We start from the raw sequence: 20,032 nt of genomic DNA on the forward strand, positions 1-20,032 counted from the left end.
CGCTGCAGGGTGCGGGGCACCCCAAAAAGCAGGGGGTAGAACGCAGCCCCCACCCCTGCCCGGTGTCCCACGGCCCTTCCCCGGCGGGGATTCCGGAGGTACCCGTGTCCCACGGGCGATGCCGTGGCTCCGGTGGGCTGTGACACCGCACCGGGATGTGGTGCCACCTGGGGGTGCTCAGCTCTGCCTGCAGCCCTTGGCTGGGGTGGCGGGGGGGGGGGGGACAGCCCTGGGTGAGGGGACAGGGACAGGGACGATGGGGACGATGGGGACAATGGGAATGATGGGGACGGGGCAGCGCCGTCCGGTCGCCGTGCCTAAGCCTGTGGGAGCCGCAGGACTCACATGGGCCCGTGAGATGCAGGAAAGCAGCTTAACCGCAGAATTATTTACTTTAACTCCTCTTTCTTTAGCTCTGGCCTTAATAGTCTCCCGGGCTCAGGGGGCCGGGCCAGGCCGGGCCGACGGGGGGGACCGTGAGACCCCCCCCGCCCCATGGAAGGGGGGCCGGGACAGGGGGCTCTGCCGCAGCATCCCCAGCCCAGCGCTCGGTGCCGCTGCCAGGACTCGGCGGTGCCGCGGAACAGGGCCCGGCATGGCGCGCGGTCTGCCGCCATGGCCACGCTCGGCCCTTGATGCCGGGCTCCATCGTGGCAACGGGGAGGCGGGGGATGTCCCCTGCCCGGCGTGTCCCCATCCCAGGAGGCTTCCCAGAGCCCCCAGCCTGGCGGGCAGCCCAGCTCCGGCTCAGTCTGGTGGGATGGGGACGCCGGGACACGGCACCAGTGGCCATCCCCGCGCCAGGGACGCATTTAGGATGGGATTAGAGAGGAGGCGGCTGGGGCAGGGAAGGGCAGGTGGGGAGGGAGCCCTGGCGCGATGGCGGTCACGGGGGTGACCCCTGCCCACACGTGCACTGCCGCCTGGCCACGGGGCTGGGCACGGTGCGGGGGCACGGTTTGGCAGGGTGTGATATGATGTGGGATGGCTCGGCACGGCTCGGCACGGCTTGGCAGGGTGTGATATGGCGTGGTGTGGCTTAGTATGGCTTGGCAGGGTGTGATACGGTGTGGTATGGCTCGGCACGGCATGGTGTACGGAGTGGTACGGCAGGGAAAGGCCCAGCATGGCACGGCACGGCTTGGCAGGGTGTGATGTGGTGTGGTGTGGCACGGCATGGCTTGGCACAGCATGGTGTATGGTGTGGTGTGGCAGGGAAAGGCTTGGCACGGCTCAGCACAGCTCGGCAGGGTGTGGTATGGCACAGCATGGCATGGCACGGCATGGTTTATGGTGTGGTATGGCAGGGAAGGGCTTGGCGTGGCATGACACGGCTCGGCAGGGTGTGATGTCGTGTGGTATGGCTTGGCACGGCTTGGCATGGCATGGCTTAATAGGGTATATGGCGTGGTGTGGCACGGCACGGCTTGGCATGGCTCGGCAGGGTGTGATGTGGTGTGGTATGGCTGGGCACGGCACGGTGTATGGTGTGGTATGGCAGGGAAGGGCTCGGCATGGCATGGCACGGCTCGGCAGGGCGTGATATGGTGTGGTATGGCTCGGTATGGCTCGGCACGGCATGGTGTACGGTGTGGTATGGCAGGGAAGGGCTCGGCACGGCGCGGCTGGGCATGGCGGTGCCCGGCCTGCAGCAGCCCCCGGGTGGGCTCCATGCGCTGCCAACCCTCCCGGCCAGGCCGCGTGCGGGCACCCCGGTGTCACACACCTGGTCACACACCACTGCCACCCACGCGGCCCGTGCCAGTGTCCCACGGGTGTCCCCCCCGCCGTGTCCCCGCCTCCCGTTCCCCTCGCCATGTTCCCCCCCGTGTCCCCGTCCCGCTCCCACCGGAACTACAACTCCCAGCAGCCCCCGCGCCCGCCGCCGCTCCGCCATTGGCCGCCGCGGGGGCGTGCTGCGCCGGGCTCTCCATTGGCTGTCGCCGTGGCAACGGGGCGGGGGCGGGGCAGGGGCGGGGCCCGGGGCGGCCCCTCCCGGCGCCGCGGGTTTGTTTGCGGCCGCCCGGCGGCGGCCGGAGGGAGCGGAGCGGAGCGGGGAGCGGAGCCGAGCCGGGCCCAGCCCAGCCCAGCCTCGGCGGGACGGGCATGAGGAGCCGGGGATCGCGGAGCCGCCAGCGCCCCCCACCCGGGGTCGGTGCGCCGTGGGCAGCGCCGCGGAGCCCGCCCTGAGGCGTCGGTCTCCCGGAGACGTCGCGCCGGAGCCCGGTGACCCGCCGCCCGCCCCGTCCCGTCCCGCCGGGGCCGCCTGAAGGGGGGATCTGGGCTATGCGGTGGTGGCTGCGCGCCGCCGTCCTTAGCCTGCTCGCCGGCGCCGGCGCTGAGGGTAAGGGGCCGCCGTCCCGCCGGGCCGGGAGCCCGGGGCTGGGGCGGGAGCGGGCGCGATGCCGGCGGGGCCGGTCCGGCCGGTGCCGGGCCCCCGGGAGGCGGCGGGGATGGCACACACGTGGTGCCGCGGCGCGGTCGGTGCCGTCGGGCGGGGGGTGTCGGGGTCGGTGGGGGGGGGGGGGGGGCGGCAGGGTCCCGTCCCGCCGGTGGGGCTGACCCCCCCTCCCGCCTCGGTCCCCGCAGGCAGCGGCCAGAGCGAGTCCCGGGCCGTGGTGGGGCGAGTCGGGGAGAGCACGGTGCTGGGCTGCGACCTGCTGGATGCCCACGAAGACCGGCCCCCCCTCTACGTGATCGAGTGGGTCCGCTTCGGCTTCGTCCTCCCCATCTTCATCAAGTTCGGGCTCTACTCGCCGCGGGTGGACCCGGAGTACATCGGTGAGTCCCATGGCCGGGGCGGTTATGTGGTCCTGGGGAGTCACACGAGGTCCCCCCAGGCTGGCTCCGGTGTCCCGTGTCCCCGCTGTCCTCGGCAGGGCCCCAGCCGAGGGCCGCCGCTGTCAGACCGCATTAATCACGCTCCTGGGGCGGTGGGGAAGCGCAGGGCTCCCTCCGGCCCCGGGCAGCAGGAGGGGACGTTGTGGGGCTGGTGGGGGTCTCCACGCCAGGGCAGAGTCCCCTCCTTGCGCGGCAGCTCCAGGGATGGCTGGAGCAGGAGGCACCGGGGACGTGGGTACCCAGCTCGGCTGCGGTGGGGATCCCTGCCGGGACAGAGGGTGGGAGAAGCTCCCGTCATGCTGGCTATCGCTCCCATCACTGTGGCCTCTGGCTCCCGAGGCCTCCCCCAGCACCATCCACTTGGGAATGGGGACGGGTGAGCACCCACTTGCTGGCACCGGGGCTGTGCCGTCTGCCGGTGACCGTACCGGCTCAGTACTGGGGCCGGTAACAGCAAGGTGCCCTGTGCCAGAGGCTGCGGACCCCTCGGGTGCTGCCACTCCACCGCCTCGGTCCACGCGGGTCGCTTGAAGGTTGAGCCTGGGGAAGGGATTTTGGCGAAGCCACTAATTGGCGGTGCTGGGCTGGCCGGGATTTGGAGCAAAGCTGTGCTGGGGAAGGTCTGCGGCGTGGGAGGGGGATATTCTCCTCTTTACGGATATTTAAAGTGAAGCGGTGGCAGACCTTGAGGGATCCCTGCGAGAGGGATCCCAGCGAGCGCGGAGGTGAAGACAACGGGAGCATCCCTCGGGGATGGCTAGGGAGGAGGGAAGGGCTGGCAGCTGTGGCAGCGACGCACCAAAATCCTCCCACGGGACGGGGAGGGCTAGAGAGACGGATCCTGCCCGGGTCAGGAGCCTGCGCCCGCTGCCCAAACTGGCCCTTGCCAAAAAAATGTGCGTCAGGCCGAGGTTTGAGCCAACCGCTCTCCTGCCTGGCCGCGGCAGAGCGCTGCTGCCTTTCCCTGGGCTGTGCAGACCGACTTTGGGGGAACGCCTCGGCTCTCCCCGCTGCCAGCCGGCACCTGGGAACACCTTGGCTCCGTAGCCAGCTCCGTGGGGCCGGCGTGACAACAAACCCGACGGTGACGGTGACGATGAGGCACCTGCTTTGCTGGGGCTGGGCTCCTGTTACCTGAGCCCGGTGCTGCCTGCGGGGGCCCCTCGCCGCAGCAGCTCCGGTTACCCAGAAAGGGGCTGGCAGCGTCCTGCCCGCGCTGCCCTCATCCCTGCCCGCTCCTGCCCGCGCTGCCCTTGGCCCGGGGAGCAGGTTGGGCCGCTGGGGATCAGCGCCGGGGGTGGGGGGATGCGCTGGGGGAAGGGGTCTGGTGGCTGTAATGAGGGCGAGGTGGGTGGGCAGGGGGGGCTGGCGGCTGTCACCATGGCAGCGGGGGCGGCTTGTTTTCAATCCTCTGGGGGCTGGAAGGGATGGAGGGAAGGAAGGGGCCGCAGGGTAAGGGCGAGGGCAGCCTCTCCTTCCAGCCTTACCCAGACAGAGCAGATCAAGCGTCACCCCACGGCTGGGGAGCCCCCGCTGTCACCCACGTCCCTCGTGGGGCAATTTGGGGCATCCTGGGGACACTTGAGGAAGCGGAGTCAGCTCTCCCCCAGGTGCCACCGTCCCCCACGGTGTCACGGACCGCTGTCCCCTGCCGTCAGCCGGCCTGAAGCGGGCTGGTGGTCCCTGGACGGGCCGCCTGCTCTGGCACCCCATTGCCGGCGGCGAGCGCGGCGGCTGGGGCTGCAGCCCCCTTTGTGTCCCTCTGAATGACGGTTGCCAGGCACTGGGGGATGCTGGTCTGGAGGGCAGCGGCGGTTTTGTTTATCGGCAGGGTGGTGGAAGAGGAGGAGGGGGCTGGGGCCGGCACGGGGCCGGGGGGGGGGGGGGGGGGGGGGGGGATTAGGGGGAGGCTGGGGGCTGTCCCCAGGGCGCTCTGATCCCTTCCAAAGGGACCTTTGTTCCCTTCCTGCTGCTCCCGCCCGGCTCCTGGGGCTTCGAGCTGGCAGCTGCAGGCAGGGATGGGGTTTCCCAGAGCTCCCCGGAGCTGCCCCGCTTCCCAGGGCTCGGCGCGGGAGCCGGCTCTGGGGTGAGCGGTGGGAGGACCCCTTGTCCCAGGGGATCTTCTACCGTGGCTCCCACCCCTCCAGCTTGTCCTGCCGCCCCCCTGCCTCACGTTTGAGGTTTGCCCAGGGTGTTGTGAGGGATGCTCGAGCGCGGGATGCTGCCGGAGGCGCCCCGCTCCCCCCGTCTGTCCCCGGCATCTGCCGTGGGAGTACCAGAGTGGTCCATGGGGAGAGGGGTGGGAGATGTGGCGAGGCAGGGGGGTCTGCAGTGGCTGGAAGAACCTCCGGGCGCTTTTGGGAAGGGTTTGCGTGTGTTTGTGTGCTGGGCCCGCACAGCACCGCGTGGCCTCGGCGCTCGGCGTGCCATCCCGTCCCTCAACCGCCTACTCCCTGTGCCCAAACCAGCCTGCCCGGCTCCCACCGCTCCTCCTCCTCTTCCTCGCCAGGCTCGTCTGGCGGGAGGCAGCTTCCCGCTGCCGGTGGCACCCGCGTGGTGCCCAACCTGGGCTCCGGTGGCTCCGGCAATGGATGGGGACCACCCGTGACACCGAGCTCCTTGGTAGACCTGATGGGGCGGGGGGGGGTGAGGTGGGGGGGGGGTTTGGCAAAAGTTGCTTTGTTGGAAACGCTTCAGGATGATGCTGTTCCCGGGAGCTCTGGGATGTCGACGGGAGCTCTGGGATGTCGACGGGAGCATCGTGGGCGGCTCCGGTGCCTGCGGTGCTGCCACGGGGCCATGGCCCTGCCGTGGCCCGCTGTGAGCGAGTCTGTGTCCCCCGGGGCGATGGCACTCCTGGGGCTAAACCCTCATCCCCAGCCTGGAGCAGCTCCGGGGTGGGGGGCACGTAGCCCCGGGGGTGCCGGGGCGGTGGGCGCGCTGCCTGTGCACCCCGGCTGGGGCTGAGCCAATTGCCTGCTGCTGGCCTGAGCCGATTATGGCTCTGATAATAGCCCAGGGGATTAAAGAGCTGCGCTCGCTGTCGCCTTGCGCCCTTATCCTCCTCCTCATCAAAGAGGCCGTGGGGCGCGGGGACGCTGCCGGCTCAGGGCGAGGGCCCCCCTGGCCCGAGCGAGCCCCCCCCCGCCGCTGTGCCCCTGGGAGGGGGGTCTGTCGTGCTCGTGGCTGTGAGACGGGCGAGGGGTTCGGCCTGAGCCCTCCCCGTGCCGCGGGGAGAGGGGACGGTGCGGGGGTGCCCGGGGCTTAGCAGGGCTCCTAAGGGTGAGAAGGCCGGGGGGGGCTCCCCCGGGAAAGGGCAGCTGAGGCTGCGGGGGAACGGTCCCTGGAAGGCAAAGGGGGAGGGATTTTGCTGGCAGCTCAAGGGGGTGGAGGGGCCAGCTCTTGTCCAGCCGCCGGGAGCGATGCTCTGGGCGCAGGGACCCCATTACCGGGGGCTGGTGGTGGTGTGGGGGGGGTCCCTGCCACGGCCACCCTATGCAGGGACCCGTGGCAGAGCCCACCGCCGCGTCTTCCCCCGGTTCCCCTCCCCCCGGACAGCAGCAGGACACGCGGCGCTAAACGTCGGTGTGACCAACGGCCACCACGGCGTGGCTGCCCCGGCTTTTGTCCCGCGGCCGTTCCCAGCCCCCTGCGGCGCCGGCTGAGGCAGAAGCAGCCCGAGCGTGGCCCGGCCGCGCAGGCGGGCCCTGCCGCTGCCAAGTGGGGCAGTCGGCCCCGCTTCCCCGGGGAAGCCGCTGAGCCCGCGGCGGGGGCGAGCGCGGCGTGGGCAGGCGCCCCGGGGCGGTGGGTGACCTGGGGACCACGGCTGCCCCCGAGCCAGCAGCGCTGGTCGTGACGGCAGCGTCTGGCTGCGCAGGTCGCGTGCGGATCGAGGAAGGCGCCTCGCTGCGCATCGACCTCCTGCGCGCCGAGGACCAAGGCTGGTACGAGTGCCGCGTGCTCTTCCTCGACCGCCACAGCACCGACGCCGACTTCCAGAACGGCACCTGGATCCACCTCACCGTCAACGGTACCGGCTGATCCCACCCTCCGTCGCTGCCCGCCCCAGCGCCGGCCAAGATCTGGGACTGGGAGCGCTGGTCTTCCAAGACCAGTTGAGCCAGACCTGGGGGTGTGAGGGTCTGGATTTGTCTTGACAGCGCCCCCCACCTTCCTGGAGACCCCCCCTGCCTTCGTGGAGGTGCGGGACCAGGACGCGCTGAGCCTTACCTGCACGGCTGTCGGCAACCCCCAGCCCGTTGTCATCTGGAAGAGGAGTGACCTGGCTGTCCAGAGTGGGGACACAGTGCAGGTGAGGACGGCAAACCACCGGTTACCCCCTGCTGTGATGCGTCGTCGTCCCGTCCCCCCCCCCCCGGCCCCCAACCTCGGCCAGGGTCTCGCGGGGCAGCCGGGCGTGCAGAGCAACGCGACTCCGCTCGGCTGGAGAGCGGGCGCCCGTCCCCGCCGCCGTGGCACCCGCCTCCTGCCACCGGCCCTGCCCGCAGCGCCGTGTTCCTGAGGGTGTCCTGTCCCTTGGTGGCCGTGCCATGCACCCGATGCCGTTGCAGGTGAGGAACGGGACGCTGAGCATCGCCGTCGTGGAGCGCGCCAGCGCCGGCACCTACACCTGCCATGCTTCCAGCAAGGAAGGCACCATCACCCACACCACCCGCGTGCTCGTGCAGGGTAAGAGCGGGTGCTCTCCCAGCCCTGGCCGCCCCACTGGGTGCTGCCGCAGGGCACGGGGGGAGCCACGGCACGGGGAGGGGGTTGGTTTTGGGGCAGGCGCAGATATGGCAGGTTTCGGGGAGCAGCTGAGGCCGTCCCCTGCCCCCATCCCTCACCGTCCCCTCGCCCCACACTGCAGGGCCACCCGTCATCGTGGTGCCACCCCAGAACGTCACCGTTAACATCTCGCAAGATGCCTTTCTGGCGTGCCAGGCCGAGGCGTACCCGGGAAACCTCACCTACACCTGGTTCCAGGGCAGCACCAATGTCTTCCACCTCAGGTACAGCGGGGACGGGGATGGCATCACGGTGGCCGCGGGCTCCTGCCAGCAGTGCCGGGGCCAGGAGCCTGCTGTGGCCCTGCGGAGCCTGGATCTAAGCGCGACGGGTTGGCTGGGTGCGTGGCGAGGGGGGTTCGCTCATCCCAGGGCAGCGGGGACGGTCCCGGCCGCGCCGCTCATCACTGTCACCCCTTCCCCTCGCAGCCGCCTCCAGCCTCGGGTCCGCGTCCTGGTGGACGGGAGCCTCTTGCTCCAGCGAACGACCCCGGATGATGCCGGCAAATACACCTGCATCCCCAGCAACGGGCTGTGGAAGCCACCGTCTGCCTCGGCCTTCGTCACAGTGCTGTGTAAGAGCCCCGCGGTCCCCTGCGAGCCCGGGCCACGCTGTCCCCGCTCCGCTCAGGAAGGGGGTGCCCCTTCGGTTGCCCCGGGGACCCCCTGCCGCCCTCACGCGGGCCCTGACGCCCTGTTTGTCCTCGCAGATCCGGCGCAGGTGACCGCCATGCGCCCGGAGACCCACCTGCCCAAGGGGATGCAGGGTGTGATCCGCTGCCCCACCAGGGCCAACCCCCCGCTGCTCTCCGTCAGCTGGACGAGGGACGGGCGCCCGCTGGAGCTGGACAAGGTACGGCCGCTTGCGCCCCCCCCTGCCTTCCCACCCCCCCCCTCCCCGAGCCCCTCGTCCTGACCCCGCGTCCCCCTCTCCCAGCTCCCCTGGCTGGTCCATGAGACCGGACGGCTCCATCATCATTGCGACGGGGAACGACGACGCGCTGGGAGTGTACGCGTGCACCCCGTACAACAGCTACGGCACCGCTGGCGAGTCCCAGCCCACCCGTGTCCTGCTGAAGGTGAGCCCGGGCGGTGGGCGCGCTGCCCGAGCCCCCCGAGCCCTGCCCTGCCAGCAGCCCCGGCTGCCCTGCGTGCCCCTCGCCCGGCCCTGCTGCGGGTCTGCGCCCCGTCCCGCCTCCCGACGAGCCTGCAGCGTGTCTGCTTTCCAGGACCCCCCCGCCTTCACGGTGCGCCCCAAGGAGGAATACTTCCAGGAGGTGGGCCGGGAGCTGGTCATCCCCTGCGCCGCCCACGGGGATCCCCCCCCAACTATCACCTGGACGAAGGTAGGAGCCGGGGCTCCGGGGAACAGACTGAGCCCTCTTGGGAGGTGGACGCTGCTTTTGGCTCCTGGGGCATCGCTCCAGGACAGTCCCCCGTGTCTGTGTCCCTGCGGACGCTACAGGGTCACATCTCTCCTCGTTCCTGCGGGAGAAAGGGCTCGGGGCACTTTGCTTGCGTTGCCCCCTAAGAAATCGGGGTAAAATCCTGCCCCTCAGTTCCTGAACCCCGGCCCCACGGGGGTGGATCGTGTCGGCTGTGCCAGCCCTGGGTGGTCGCCCCCCGTCAGCGTTGTCCGTGCCTTGCCGTGCAGGTGGGCAGCGCGGGGAGGAGCGGTGCCCAGGTGGATGGGAACAGCAGCCTCGTCTTCCGCCCCCTCGTCAAGGAGCAGCACGGGGTCTGGGAGTGCGCGGCCACCAACCAGGTGGCCAGCGTTAGCACCGCCACCTCCGTCCACGTGCTGGGTGAGTTGTCGGTCCCCGGGAGGGAGGTGCCGTGGGTGCTGGGGTGGAAAACGCCGGCCTCCCTGTGCTGGAAGGGATGGGAATGCCCCTGCACGGCTGTTGTCCCAGCTAACCCGGTCTGATGGGTCTTCTCTCTGCTTCCCCCCACCAGGTACCAGTCCTCACGCTGTCACCAACGTCTCCGTGCTCCCGCTCCTGCTGGCAGCCAACATCTCCTGGGAGCCGGGCTTTGACGGGGGTTATTTCCAGAGGTTCAGCGTCTGGTACACACCGCTGTGAGTCCCGTGGGCAGGCTCCGGTGTCCCACTCCCCCCTCCTCCGCCCCACCTGGGACCCTCAGCTCTGGACTCACAGGTCCCGCATCCTCTCAGGGTGAAGCATCCGCCCCGGGCGCATCACGACTGGGTGTCGCTCTCGGTGCCGGTGGGGGCTCAGCACCTCTTGGTGGAGAATCTGCAGCCGGACATGAGCTACCAGTTCAGCGTCCTGGCCCAGAACAAGCTGGGCAGCGGCCCCTTCAGCCAGATCGTCACCTCCGTGCCCAGGGGTAAGAGGGGACCCCTGTGCTCCCCAAAGCAGCCCCCGTCCCCCCAGAGCCCTCAAACCCATGGAGGCTCCTGTGTCTGCCCCGCTCTCCGCCTGCATCGCCCCCCACCCCAGCATCCCCTTTCTCCTCAGGCTTCCCAGTGACCACAGTGCCTCCGGAGCCGCCGGCCATGACCGTGCGCGTCTTCCTCTCCCCGCCGCAGGCTCTGACCGCCAACGAGACCGCGCGCGGGGTCCTGCTGCGGTGGGAGCCCCCGGCTCAGTTCTCGGTGGCGCTGAGCGGTTACGCGCTGGAGCTGCGGCAGGACAAGGGCGGTTGGGAGGTGCTGGACCGCTCCATCCCCAGCACCAAGACCCAGGTCCTGGTGCCAGGACTCATCAAGGTGGGAATCGGACCGGCCGCTCCCTGGCTGCGGGGGCAGTTCTGGGGGGGCCGCAGGCAAGGGAGGGGGTCAGATCTCCTCGCATCGCTGCTGCCCGGAGCTGGGACATGTGGCGATGCCGCGGAGCTGCTCGGCTCCGCAGCCCTGTGGGCTGAGGCTTGGCTGGCCACCGTGCCGACAAGGCTAATGGCCCTTCGCTCCCCCAGGACGCCTTCTATGAGTTCCGACTGGTGGCCTTTGCTGGCAGCTACATCAGCGATCCAGCAACACGGTGAACGTCTCCACGGCAGGTGAGCCCTGGGGGGACAGAAAGCGGAGGTGCGAAGTGCCCGGCGTGGTCTGGGATCTTCCCAAACAGCGAGGTTTCTCGTCACGCCGCTCCCACCCCGGAGCCTCCCGGCTGCGCTAGACCGGGGGCCGCAGCACCCAGAGCAGGACGCCATGGGAACCCCCATCTCCGTGTGCGGCTCTGGTGTGACTTTAGTCTTACGGAGACCATAGCGGGAGAGCTCCGCGCGGAGCTTCCCGGCACGGTGCAGGGCACGGGGGTCCACCCAGGGGCAGAGCAGCCCCCGAGGGGCGAGAAACGAGGCTTTGCTGTTAATTCCTGTGGTTCTGGCAACATGAGGGAGGCCGTGCCGGCGTGCTCCGCAGGTAACCGAGCCTCTGACAGTGTGTCCTCTCCGGCCTAGGCATGGAGGTGTATCCGTCTCGCACCCAGCTGCCGGAGCTCCTGCCGCAGCCGGTGCTGGCCGGGGTCATCGGGGGGATCTGCTTCCTCAGCGTGGCCGTCATCTTTAGCACCATGGCCGCCTGCATCATGAACCGCCGGCGAGCCGCGCGCGTCCAGAAGCGAAGGCAAGGTAGGAGCCGGCCGGATGGGTGCAGGCGCCTGGATCCCGGGGTTCGCGGAGAGCTGGAAGCGCAGGGCCCGGGGAGGGGACAGGCCAGCCCGGGGCTGGGGGACTCACCAGGGGCGGTCGTAGGGCTGAGTTTGGGTGCTGCCGTCGCCTCATCATCACTTTGCGTTGCTCGCCGTGTGATTCCCCTTGTGTTCTCATGACCTTCCAGATCCACCACTCGTCTTCTCCCCCAGCAAGAAGCTTCCACCTCCGCAGTAAGTCACGCCATGGCCACGCTCCCTCCCCGTCCCGCTCCCTCCCTGTCTCGCTGCGCTCCCCATCGCTCACCCGCTGCTGGCTGGGGGCAGAGGGACAGTCTGAGGGGCGGCCGCCCCCCCGCCACCGCCGCTGGCCGCAGAGGGTGGCATTAGGAACGGGGTGCTGGGGTTCCCCGGGGAGTTTGGGCTGAAGGAAGGATCAGAGAGCGCGGGAGCAGGTCTGTCGAGCTCCGCAGCAGCGCTGCGGGGTCACGGTCCCTGCCGCCACGGTGCCCGGCACGCGCTCTCCCGGCACAGGGGACAGCCAGACGAGCCCGGAGCCGGGATGGAGGATGCTGCAGCGTCTCCCTTCTTCCTTACAGAAATTCTCGTGGCTCTGGTAGCCCAGACAGCACTGTGAAGCTGAAGCTGCAGCCGTCTCCCTACCGGAGCCTACGCCGGACGCTGCTGTGGGGCGAGAAAGCCGGCACCAGCCTGGGTCTCAGCATTGCCGGGGCTGGCTCGCGGTACGCCCTGTACGAGAGCCACGTCGGGGAGCACGTGCCCCTGGAGCGCATCTGCCGCGGCCCCGACGGACGCTTCGTGGTGGAGACCGACACGCGGCCGCAGGAGAGCGGCTTTGGGGGGCTGCCCTACGCCCAGCCGGAGACGCATCCCCCGGGGCCGCAGCCCTACCTGCAGCTGCCCGAGGAGGAGGAGGAGGAGCCCATCTGGCGCAAGGGGGTCTCTCTGCGCCCCCGTCCCATGGGCCAAGCCGGTCGGGAGCCCGTGCCGCCGGCTACCGCCAGGGCCGCTACTTTGGCTACGGCAGCAGCAGCCCCGTGGACGAGGCGGCGGCGGCACTCTGCATCATCAACATCAGCCCCGTGGCCTCCGCCGCCGCCGCCACCCTGCCTTACAGCACCCGGGAGGAGCTGCGCGACAGCCCCCCCAGCGCCGCACCCTGCCCCAGCCCCGCCAGCGCCCTGTGGGACTCGCTGCCCCTCGAGGGCTCCTCCCGGCCCCCCCTGGCACCCCCGGCCACCCCCAGCCCCAGCCTGGGGTGCAGTCGGCAGCCGGCCGCCCCCCCGGCCCAGAGCGGGATCCTCCAGTACCTGAGCCTGCCCTTCTTCAAGGAGATGTGCGTCGACGGCGACTGGCCGCCCCCCGGAGGAGCTGGCTGAGCCCAGCCACGCCGGTGGCCAGCCAGACCCCGCCGCCAGCCCCCCACCGGGGGCTGGGGGCTCCCCGCAGGGCGCGGGGCGGACGCTGTGCCCGGACTGCAATGACACAAGTGCCAACGTCACCCCTGCTTTCCTCAAGCCCCCCAAACTGCCCGTGGGTCCCGCCAAGGCCTCGCTGCCCGGCACCCCCGCCTGGCCTGGCTCCCCCGGGGCCACCCTGCAGCCCCCCACCCCCCCGGCTCACCCCAGGACTGAGGCCATGCCCCCCTCCGGCCCCGCGGAGCCCCGGTGGGCACCGGGCCGGCCGCCGGACCCTGCGCCCCCGGAGAAGCTGCTGCGGGGCAGTTTGACCAGCCAGAGCAGCGGCCCGGGGCAGCGGCTCCTTCTTGCGGCCCCCCTCGGTGGCGCCCCCCCTGGGGGGCAACTGCCTGGCCCCCCGCCTCGGGGAAGGGGGGCAGCTGGCCCAGCGGAGGCTCGGCGGCGGAGGAGGGCAGGGCGAGGATGGATGCGGCGCTCGGCAGCACCGGGAAGAGGTGAGCCGCGGGCAGGATGCCCGGGGACGAGCCGCCTCATGCCGCGGCAGCTCCCAGCCTGGCCCGCGGGGGGGGGTCCTGGCGTGGAGCCGCCATGCTGCCTCCCACCCCCTGTGGCAGCGGGGGGACACCCTGCTATGGGGTCCCTGCCATCCCTCATCCTTGGGGACCACCCCAGCTCTCCCTGCAGCATCCCTGACCCCCCCCTCGCCCTCCTGCAGCATCCCTGCCAGCCCCCCCCCCCCCCCCCCCCCACATCCCTGGGGGTGGCCGTGTGGGGACTGTCCCTGACGCCCGTCCCCCGCAGGAGGAACACCTCGGTGGACGAGAACTACGAGTGGGACGCGGAGTTCGCCCTGGAATCCGACATCCTCCAGGCGCTGCAGCTCTATCGCAGCGGGGACCCGGCCCGACCCGTCTCCACCATCGCCCATGCGCGACCTGGAGCGGCAGAGTGAGTGTGGACCCCCCTGCTCCCGGACCTCCCTCCCCCCCAACCGCCGTGGGCTGTTCCCCCCCCGCTTCCCAGAGCCAGGCCATGGGGAGAATGGGGGTGGCAGGGCCCTTTGGCACCCGCGTCCCCAGGGGTGGCCTCGCGGGTGGGTGACGCAGCGGGGCCGGACGCGTCCTGTCTCCCCGCAGAGCCCGGCGGCGGCTCCTCCCCGGTGAGCTCGGTGTCGGCGGAGGCGTTGGCGGCGGCGGGTGCCCCCCCGGAACGCGGCACGGCCTTGCGCCAGGAGCTGGCGACGTCCCGGCGTCGCAGGGAGGTGACCCAGCAGCGGCGGCAGCAGCGCCTGGACCCCCGCGGGTGCTGCGCCGAGCGCTTCGAGTTGGCCACCCTGCTCTAGGGAGGACCCCCCCACACCCCGGGGACCCCCCCCCTCCCCCGGGCAGAGAGCGGTTGGGGGTGAATAAAGAGGGGCGAGAGCAGCGATGGCTCCTGTGTGTCAGGGGGACGGGTGCCACCATACCCCCCAACCCCGGGGCACCCACCACCCCCGGCCCCAGGGCACGCAGCCCCCCCACGGGGTCCTGTCACTCCCCCCGACACACACACCCCCCAAATACCCGTCCTGGTGCTCCCTGCACCCCTGGGGGCCTCTCCCCATCACCCCCCCCTCTCCATCCTCCTGTATCCCCCCCGCCCCCCCCCCATATCCCCTCTCCTCCTCATCCCGCTGCATCCCCCTCCTCCATCTTCCCCGACCCCCTCCCGTCCCCCCCCCATCTTCTCCGTCCCCAAGCTGTGCGCAGGCTCCCCTCCTGGTGTCCCCGTCGTCCGTCCCCCCCCCGCGAAGGGTCTCCCCGTCCCCCCCACCTCCTCTCGGTGTCCCCCCCCCTCCCCTCCCGTCTCCTCCGGTGCCCCCCTAGAAGGGTCTCTGGCTGCCGCCCCCCCCGGACGGGTCTCCCGGTGCCCCCCCGCCTCCTCCCCGTGTCCCCCCCCCCCAGAAGGGTCTCCGGTGTCGTGCCCCCCCCCCCGCTTCCTCCCGGTGCGCCCCCCCCCCACGCGGGGCGGTCGCTGGCGGCGGCTCAGCGCGGGGCGGGGCCCTGCGCGCCTCGTGCCCTTATATGGTCACGCCGCGGGAGCGCGTCACGGGGGCGGGGCCCCGGCCGCGCTACGTCATCGGCCCCGCCCCGCGCCGCGCCGGGGGTCGCCCCGTGGGCTCCGCCGCGGGTCACGGCGGGGCGACCCGCCATGTCCCCACGGCCACCCCCGGGGGCCCCCCCCCCGCGTGCCAACCCGCCGCGTCCACCCGCGTCACCCCCCCCCGTCCCCCGTGTCACCCCCTTCTGCCCGTCAGCGTCACCCCCCCGCCCGCCCGACGTCACGTCGTGCCCCCTGGTCCTGCCCCGTGTCCCCCGGTCCCCCTCTGTCCCCCGCGTCAGTGCCACCCCTGTCCCCCCACGTCCCCTGCGTCCCCCCGGCATCCCGCCCTGTGCCACCCCCTCACCTCCGTGTCGTCCCCAGCCCTGTCCCCATGCCACCCCTGGGGGTCCTGCCCTGTGCCACCCCCGGGGGTCCTGTCCCCTTATTGCCCCCACGCTGCCCCCAGGGGTCCTGTCCCCAAATCACCCTCTCTTACCCCCTGCCCGCGTGACTCCAGGAGCCTGCCCCTGTCAGCGTTTTCCTGTTCTCTGTGTCACCCTGTGTCACCCCCATGGGACCTGTCCCCCTGTATCATCCCCGTCCTGCTCTCTGTCACCCTGGGCCTCCCCCCGGCCATGGGTCCTGCCCCCCTGTGTCACTCGTAAAGCTGTCGCCGTGGGACCCGCCACTGGGCCACCCTCGTCCTGTCACCCCTAACCCTACCCCCATTCTTGCACCTCCTTGTCACCCCCTGACCTTGTCACCCCTGTCCCTAGGGGTCACCCCCCTTCCCCATGCCATGTGCCACTCCCCTGCCCTGGTTCCCTCATCCCTGTGTCCCTCAGCCATGCAGCCATGTCACCGAAGCCACGGGAAACCCCACCAGAAATCCCCGGGGGACACCCACAACCCGGGGGGGGAGCATGGGGGACATCAGGGACAACACACAACCCGCCACGTGGCACCCATGGGTGCAGGAGGGGCACTGGCCACCACGGGGTGGGGGGGGGGACGCTCCACGGCTGGTCCCCAGCATGATGGCAGCTGAGCTCCAGAGGACGGTGGCACCTCGGGCTGGCTCGGGAGGGTGGGTGCAGAGCCCGGGGTGGATTTTGGGTGCTGAGGGGTGGGTGGGGTAGCGGGGACGCCGTGGCGGTGGCCCTGCCACCCATTCCGGAGGCGGACGGTGGCTTCGGGCCGAGGTTTTGTTTGTTGTTTTGGTCGCGCTTCCCATGGAGACGGGACTTGTGCAAGCGCCATCGTCCCTCCCTGCGCCGCCGGGGACACGGCGGGTGCTGGGGAGGCCGAGTCCCTGCAGGGCCCGCAGCCCCCCGCCCTGTCCCCCTGCCACCATGGTCAGGCCCTGGTGGTCCCTGCCACCGTGGTGACCGTGCCCCCTTCTACCACAGCCGCGCCCTGTCACCATCACAGCGTTGTCCCCCCTCTGCCACCGTGCTGGTGGTTGCCACCATGGTCATCCCAGCCCCCCTAACCCCCTGCCGCTGCGGCCACCCTGTCCCCACCAAAACCCTGATGTCCCTCAAACACTGTGTGGCCAGCCTGTCCCCACCGTGGCCACTCTGTCCCCTGCCACCGCAGCCACCCCGTCCCCACCACAACCATCCCGTCCTCACCTGGGCCACCACGGCCATCCTCTGGCCACCACAACCCCCCTGTCCCCCTGCCACCGCGGCCACCCTGTCCCTCCCCAAAGCCCCGACGTCCCCCAACCACAGCGGCTGCCTCGTCCCCACGGCAGCCCCGATGTCCCCACGCAGCCCCGGTGGCCCCCTGCCACCGCGACCCCCCGATGTCCCGCACTACCACCACGGTCCCCATCCCGCGGGGCCGGGCGGGGCGGGGCCGCCCCCGGGGCGCGGTGGTGGCGGGGCTGCCCCGGCCCCGGCCCGGCGGACCCGCCCCGGGAGCGGGCGGTACCGGGCCGCCCCCGGCCGCGCTGACATCAGCCGTGAAAAGGGCGCGGGCGGCGGCATCCGCCACTTGCCGCACCGGGACCGCGGGACCCGCAGGTAGCGGGGGCGGGGGGGCGGGGCGGGGGGGACACACACCGGGTACCGGGCAGCGCCCACGGGCACCGGGCGGCAGGTGGGGACCGGGGAGCGGGATGGAGATGGGCACCGGGATGGGACCCTGCCCTAAAATGGCCGGGACGGCGTTGCCCCTGGGGGCCCGGAGCGGGACCGGTGACACCCCCCCCCCCGCACCCCCCCCCCGCGCCGGCGTAACGGCTCCGGGCAGGGCCGGGCGCGGCGCCCGCGGAGCCGCCGGGACACGCGGCCGCGCCCGGGAAGCGGGACCCGGGTGCGGCTTCCGGCCCCGCCGCCCCGGGGGTGTCCGTCCCCGTCGTCCCCCTCCCAGCTGCCGCCGCCGCCCCTCCGAGCTGGCACAGCGACCCGGGGCCGAGCCCCGCTCCCCTCCCCGCCGGCCCCGTGTCCCAACCGAGCTGGGTCCGGGTCCCCTCCCCGGCGCCCCCCCCCGCCCCCCCGGTGCCGGCGGGATCCGCAGGGTGGCCCTGTCCCCTATGGTCGCCTCCCCGCAGACCCCTGGGGGTCCCAGAACGGCGAGGTCCCAGCCGGGGGTCCCCTCCCCGCCGGCCCCGGGGGTCTACGGGGACCCCGGGGTGGCCGCGCCCTGGGGGCGGTCCCCTCCCTGCTGGCACCGGGGCGGGGGGGGGGGGTCCATGGGGTCCCCCAGGGTGGCTTTGTCCCAGCTGGGATGGGGATGGCCCCCTCCCTGCCGGCCCAACGGGGACCCCGGGGTGGCTGCATCCCCACTGGTGTCCCCCCCCCCCCGGCGCTGCCCCCGGGACGCCTGGCGGATCCCCGGGGTGGCCGTACCCGGCCACGGTCCCCTCCCCGCTGTCCCGGGGGCTGCTATGGGGGTGTGGGGGGGTGTAGGGGAGTTGGGGGGGGGGGTGCAGCCCCCTCCCGCGGGGTCCCGGCGGGGCTGGGCTGGGCTGGGTCCGGCCCCCCCCCCCACGCTCCCGGCTGGGCAAGCCCCAGCTGCGCCGGGAAATCAGCCCCGTCTGCACCAATTTCAGCTCCTCTTTGTTTCCCAACCGGTTTGGCCCCCGGCCGGCCGCTCCCCGCGCCCCGGGGGGGGCCGGATCCCTCCCTGCGGGGGCTGCCCGCTCCCCAGCGCTCGCCCCGGCCGGCCCTACGGTGGCCAGTGGCTTGCGGGGGGATGCTGTGCTAGCCCAGGGGGGGTTGTGGGGTGGCCACAGCGCTGAGGCTTCGCACGCCGGCTTCCCCGGGGTGGGTCTGGGAGTTGGTTTTCCTCGTGTCCCGATAAGCCGGGGCGGCTCGTCGTGCCTGCTCCTGGTGACGGGAGCCCCGGGGGTGTGACGGGTCCCAAACCCAGCCTGGTCCCATGTGTGTCCCCCCCACGGCGTGGGCCGGGCTGCCCCAGGCCGGCAGCTGCCACATGTCCCCAGCTGGGGCGCGGGCACCGGGGCTGGCAGGGGCACCCGCACCCCTGGGGGAGCAGCATGTGCTGCGTGTCCCCCGAGTGCCAGGGGTGCAGGAATGGCACCGGCGGCCATGCACGGCCCAGGGACACTCGTGTGCCCGTCACTGGTGGGCAGAGGGGGTCCAGACCACCCTGGCTCCAGCGCGTCCCCGTAGGCACCTGCACAGCCTCCACCCTCCCCAGTACGGGTGGCACCGGCTCCGATGGCACCTTGGCAAGGGCGGTGCTTGCCCACGGGGCCCGCTGGGTCCGGCTCCCTGCTGGGGGTGGGGGCACCTCTGCCGGTGGCCCTGGGCCCCGCGCTCCCATAGCCGGTCCCGGATCTGGCACCTGGCCCGAGCAAACGGGCGAGCTCTGCAAACAAGCTTCGACCGGCAGCGGGCGCCTGCCAAATCCGCGCCGGGACAGGGATGCTCAGGGCGGGGGGTGCCCCCACCCCCGGCACGGAAGGGCCGCGACGCTGCCCACCCTGCCCAGAGCCAAATCGCCCCTTCGCCCTCGGGTGGGCACGGACCCGGTGCCCGCTGCTGGCCGGCGGGGCAGGAAGCCATCAGGGCAGGGCAGCGGCTGGCACCGGTGATAAGGCTCCGCGCCGGACGTCCAGGCTGCCCCGCCGGGCAGGATGGGGCTGTGCCACGCTGCTGGGGAGCAGCCACCATGCCTGCTGTCCCCTGCTGTCCCCAACGACCGCAGCGCGGGCAGGGGGCTGTGCTGGATTCCTTGGCGCCACCGGAGCCGCTGACGGGGGTCCGATCTCTGCAGACCCCCCCCCTTCCCCGCCGTCAGCATGGCAAACCGGGGACCGTCGTACGGCCTGAGCCGGGAGGTGCAGCAGAAGATCGACCGTCAGTACGACCCCGAGCTGGAGCAGATCCTGGTGCGGTGGATCCTGGCACAGTGCGGCGGCGACGTCGCGCAGCCGGCGCCCGGTAGGGACGGCTTCCAGCAGTGGCTGAAGGACGGCACCGTGAGTACCCCCAGGGCCGGCTGGGGGGGGCAGGGGGGGGGTCACCGCGCTGTGCCGCCTGACCCCCGTCTCCATCCTGGCCAGGTGTTGTGCCGGCTCATCAACAGCCTGCACCCGCGGGGCCAGAGCCCGGTGGCCAAGATCCAGGCGTCCGCCATGGCCTTCAAGCAGATGGAGCAGATCTCGCAGTTCCTGCAGGCGGCCGAGCGTTACGGCATCGCCGCCACCGACATCTTCCAGACCGTCGACCTTTGGGAAGGTGAGCGGTTGGGTGAGCGCGCGGGGGCCGGGGACCGCGGGGGGGGCCGGGGCTGAGCCCGCCTGGGGTCTTGCAGGGAAGAACATGGCGTGCGTGCAGAGGACCCTGATGAACCTGGGCAGCCTGGCGGTGGCCAAGGGCGACGGGCTCTTCGTGGGAGACCCCAACTGGTTCCCCAAGTAGGTGGTGGGTGCCGGTGGGGGGGGGCGTGTGGGTGCGTGCAGGGCGGCGGGGGTCCCTCGGGGAGGCTGACGCCCCTCCGCCCGCCCGCCCGTGCCCGCAGGAAGTCGCAGGAGAACCGGCGCGTCTTCTCGGAGGACAAGCTGAAGGAGGGACAGAGCGTCATCGGGCTGCAGATGGGCACCAACCGGGGCGCCTCGCAGGCCGGCATGACGGGCTACGGCATGCCCCGCCAGATCCTCTGAGCACCCGCACCCCCCCCGGCCCCGGCATGGCCCCCCCCCCACCCCCCGGGGGCCGGCCCCCAGACTGCCTTAACCACCCCCCTCCCCATCCTTTTCCTGCCACGGACCAGCCGGGTGCCCCCCACC

The 20,032-nt window shown here is 72.0% G+C and overlaps 2 protein-coding genes across 2 annotated transcripts; both read left to right on the plus strand.

The window, feature by feature from the left end:
- The first annotated feature begins 1,994 nt into the window (after positions 1-1,994).
- Positions 1,995-14,081, plus strand: IGSF9 (immunoglobulin superfamily member 9). The gene is given in 26 exon segments (XM_054182845.1): positions 1,995-2,344; positions 2,590-2,781; positions 6,719-6,871; positions 7,002-7,153; positions 7,413-7,530; positions 7,712-7,853; positions 8,058-8,203; positions 8,339-8,486; positions 8,566-8,707; positions 8,858-8,974; positions 9,283-9,433; positions 9,585-9,708; positions 9,805-9,980; positions 10,112-10,362; positions 10,569-10,623; positions 10,626-10,652; positions 11,055-11,225; positions 11,434-11,479; positions 11,845-12,233; positions 12,236-12,624; positions 12,626-13,012; positions 13,014-13,094; positions 13,096-13,178; positions 13,486-13,609; positions 13,611-13,632; positions 13,821-14,081. Coding segments are annotated over 26 exon segments (4,050 nt in total). The 5' UTR covers positions 1,995-2,286; the 3' UTR covers positions 14,027-14,081.
- A 2,599-nt stretch (positions 14,082-16,680) lies between these two features.
- On the plus strand, positions 16,681-19,951 carry TAGLN2 (transgelin 2). Its single transcript, XM_054182842.1, has 5 exons — positions 16,681-16,796; positions 19,018-19,222; positions 19,307-19,481; positions 19,558-19,660; positions 19,765-19,951. The coding sequence occupies exons 2-5, from the start codon at positions 19,043-19,045 to the stop codon at positions 19,904-19,906; spliced, it is 600 nt and encodes a 199-aa protein (XP_054038817.1). The 5' UTR covers positions 16,681-16,796; positions 19,018-19,042; the 3' UTR covers positions 19,907-19,951.
- Positions 19,952-20,032: the final 81 nt, after the last annotated feature.

This window comes from Rissa tridactyla, chromosome 23, assembly GCF_028500815.1.
Source record: "Rissa tridactyla isolate bRisTri1 chromosome 23, bRisTri1.patW.cur.20221130, whole genome shotgun sequence".
In the NCBI taxonomy this organism is placed as follows: Eukaryota; Metazoa; Chordata; class Aves; order Charadriiformes; family Laridae; genus Rissa; species Rissa tridactyla.

Bases quoted from the DNA above. Each gene is read 5' to 3' on its own strand.
- TAGLN2 (XM_054182842.1), top strand. From the start codon at position 19,043: ATGGCAAACCGGGGACCGTCGTACGGCCTGAGCCGGGAGGTGCAGCAG. The intron at 19,482-19,557 runs GTGAGCGGTTGG...GGGGTCTTGCAG, and splicing joins GACCGTCGACCTTTGGGAAG to GGAAGAACATGGCGTGCGTG. The intron at 19,661-19,764 runs GTAGGTGGTGGG...CCGTGCCCGCAG, and splicing joins GACCCCAACTGGTTCCCCAA to GAAGTCGCAGGAGAACCGGC.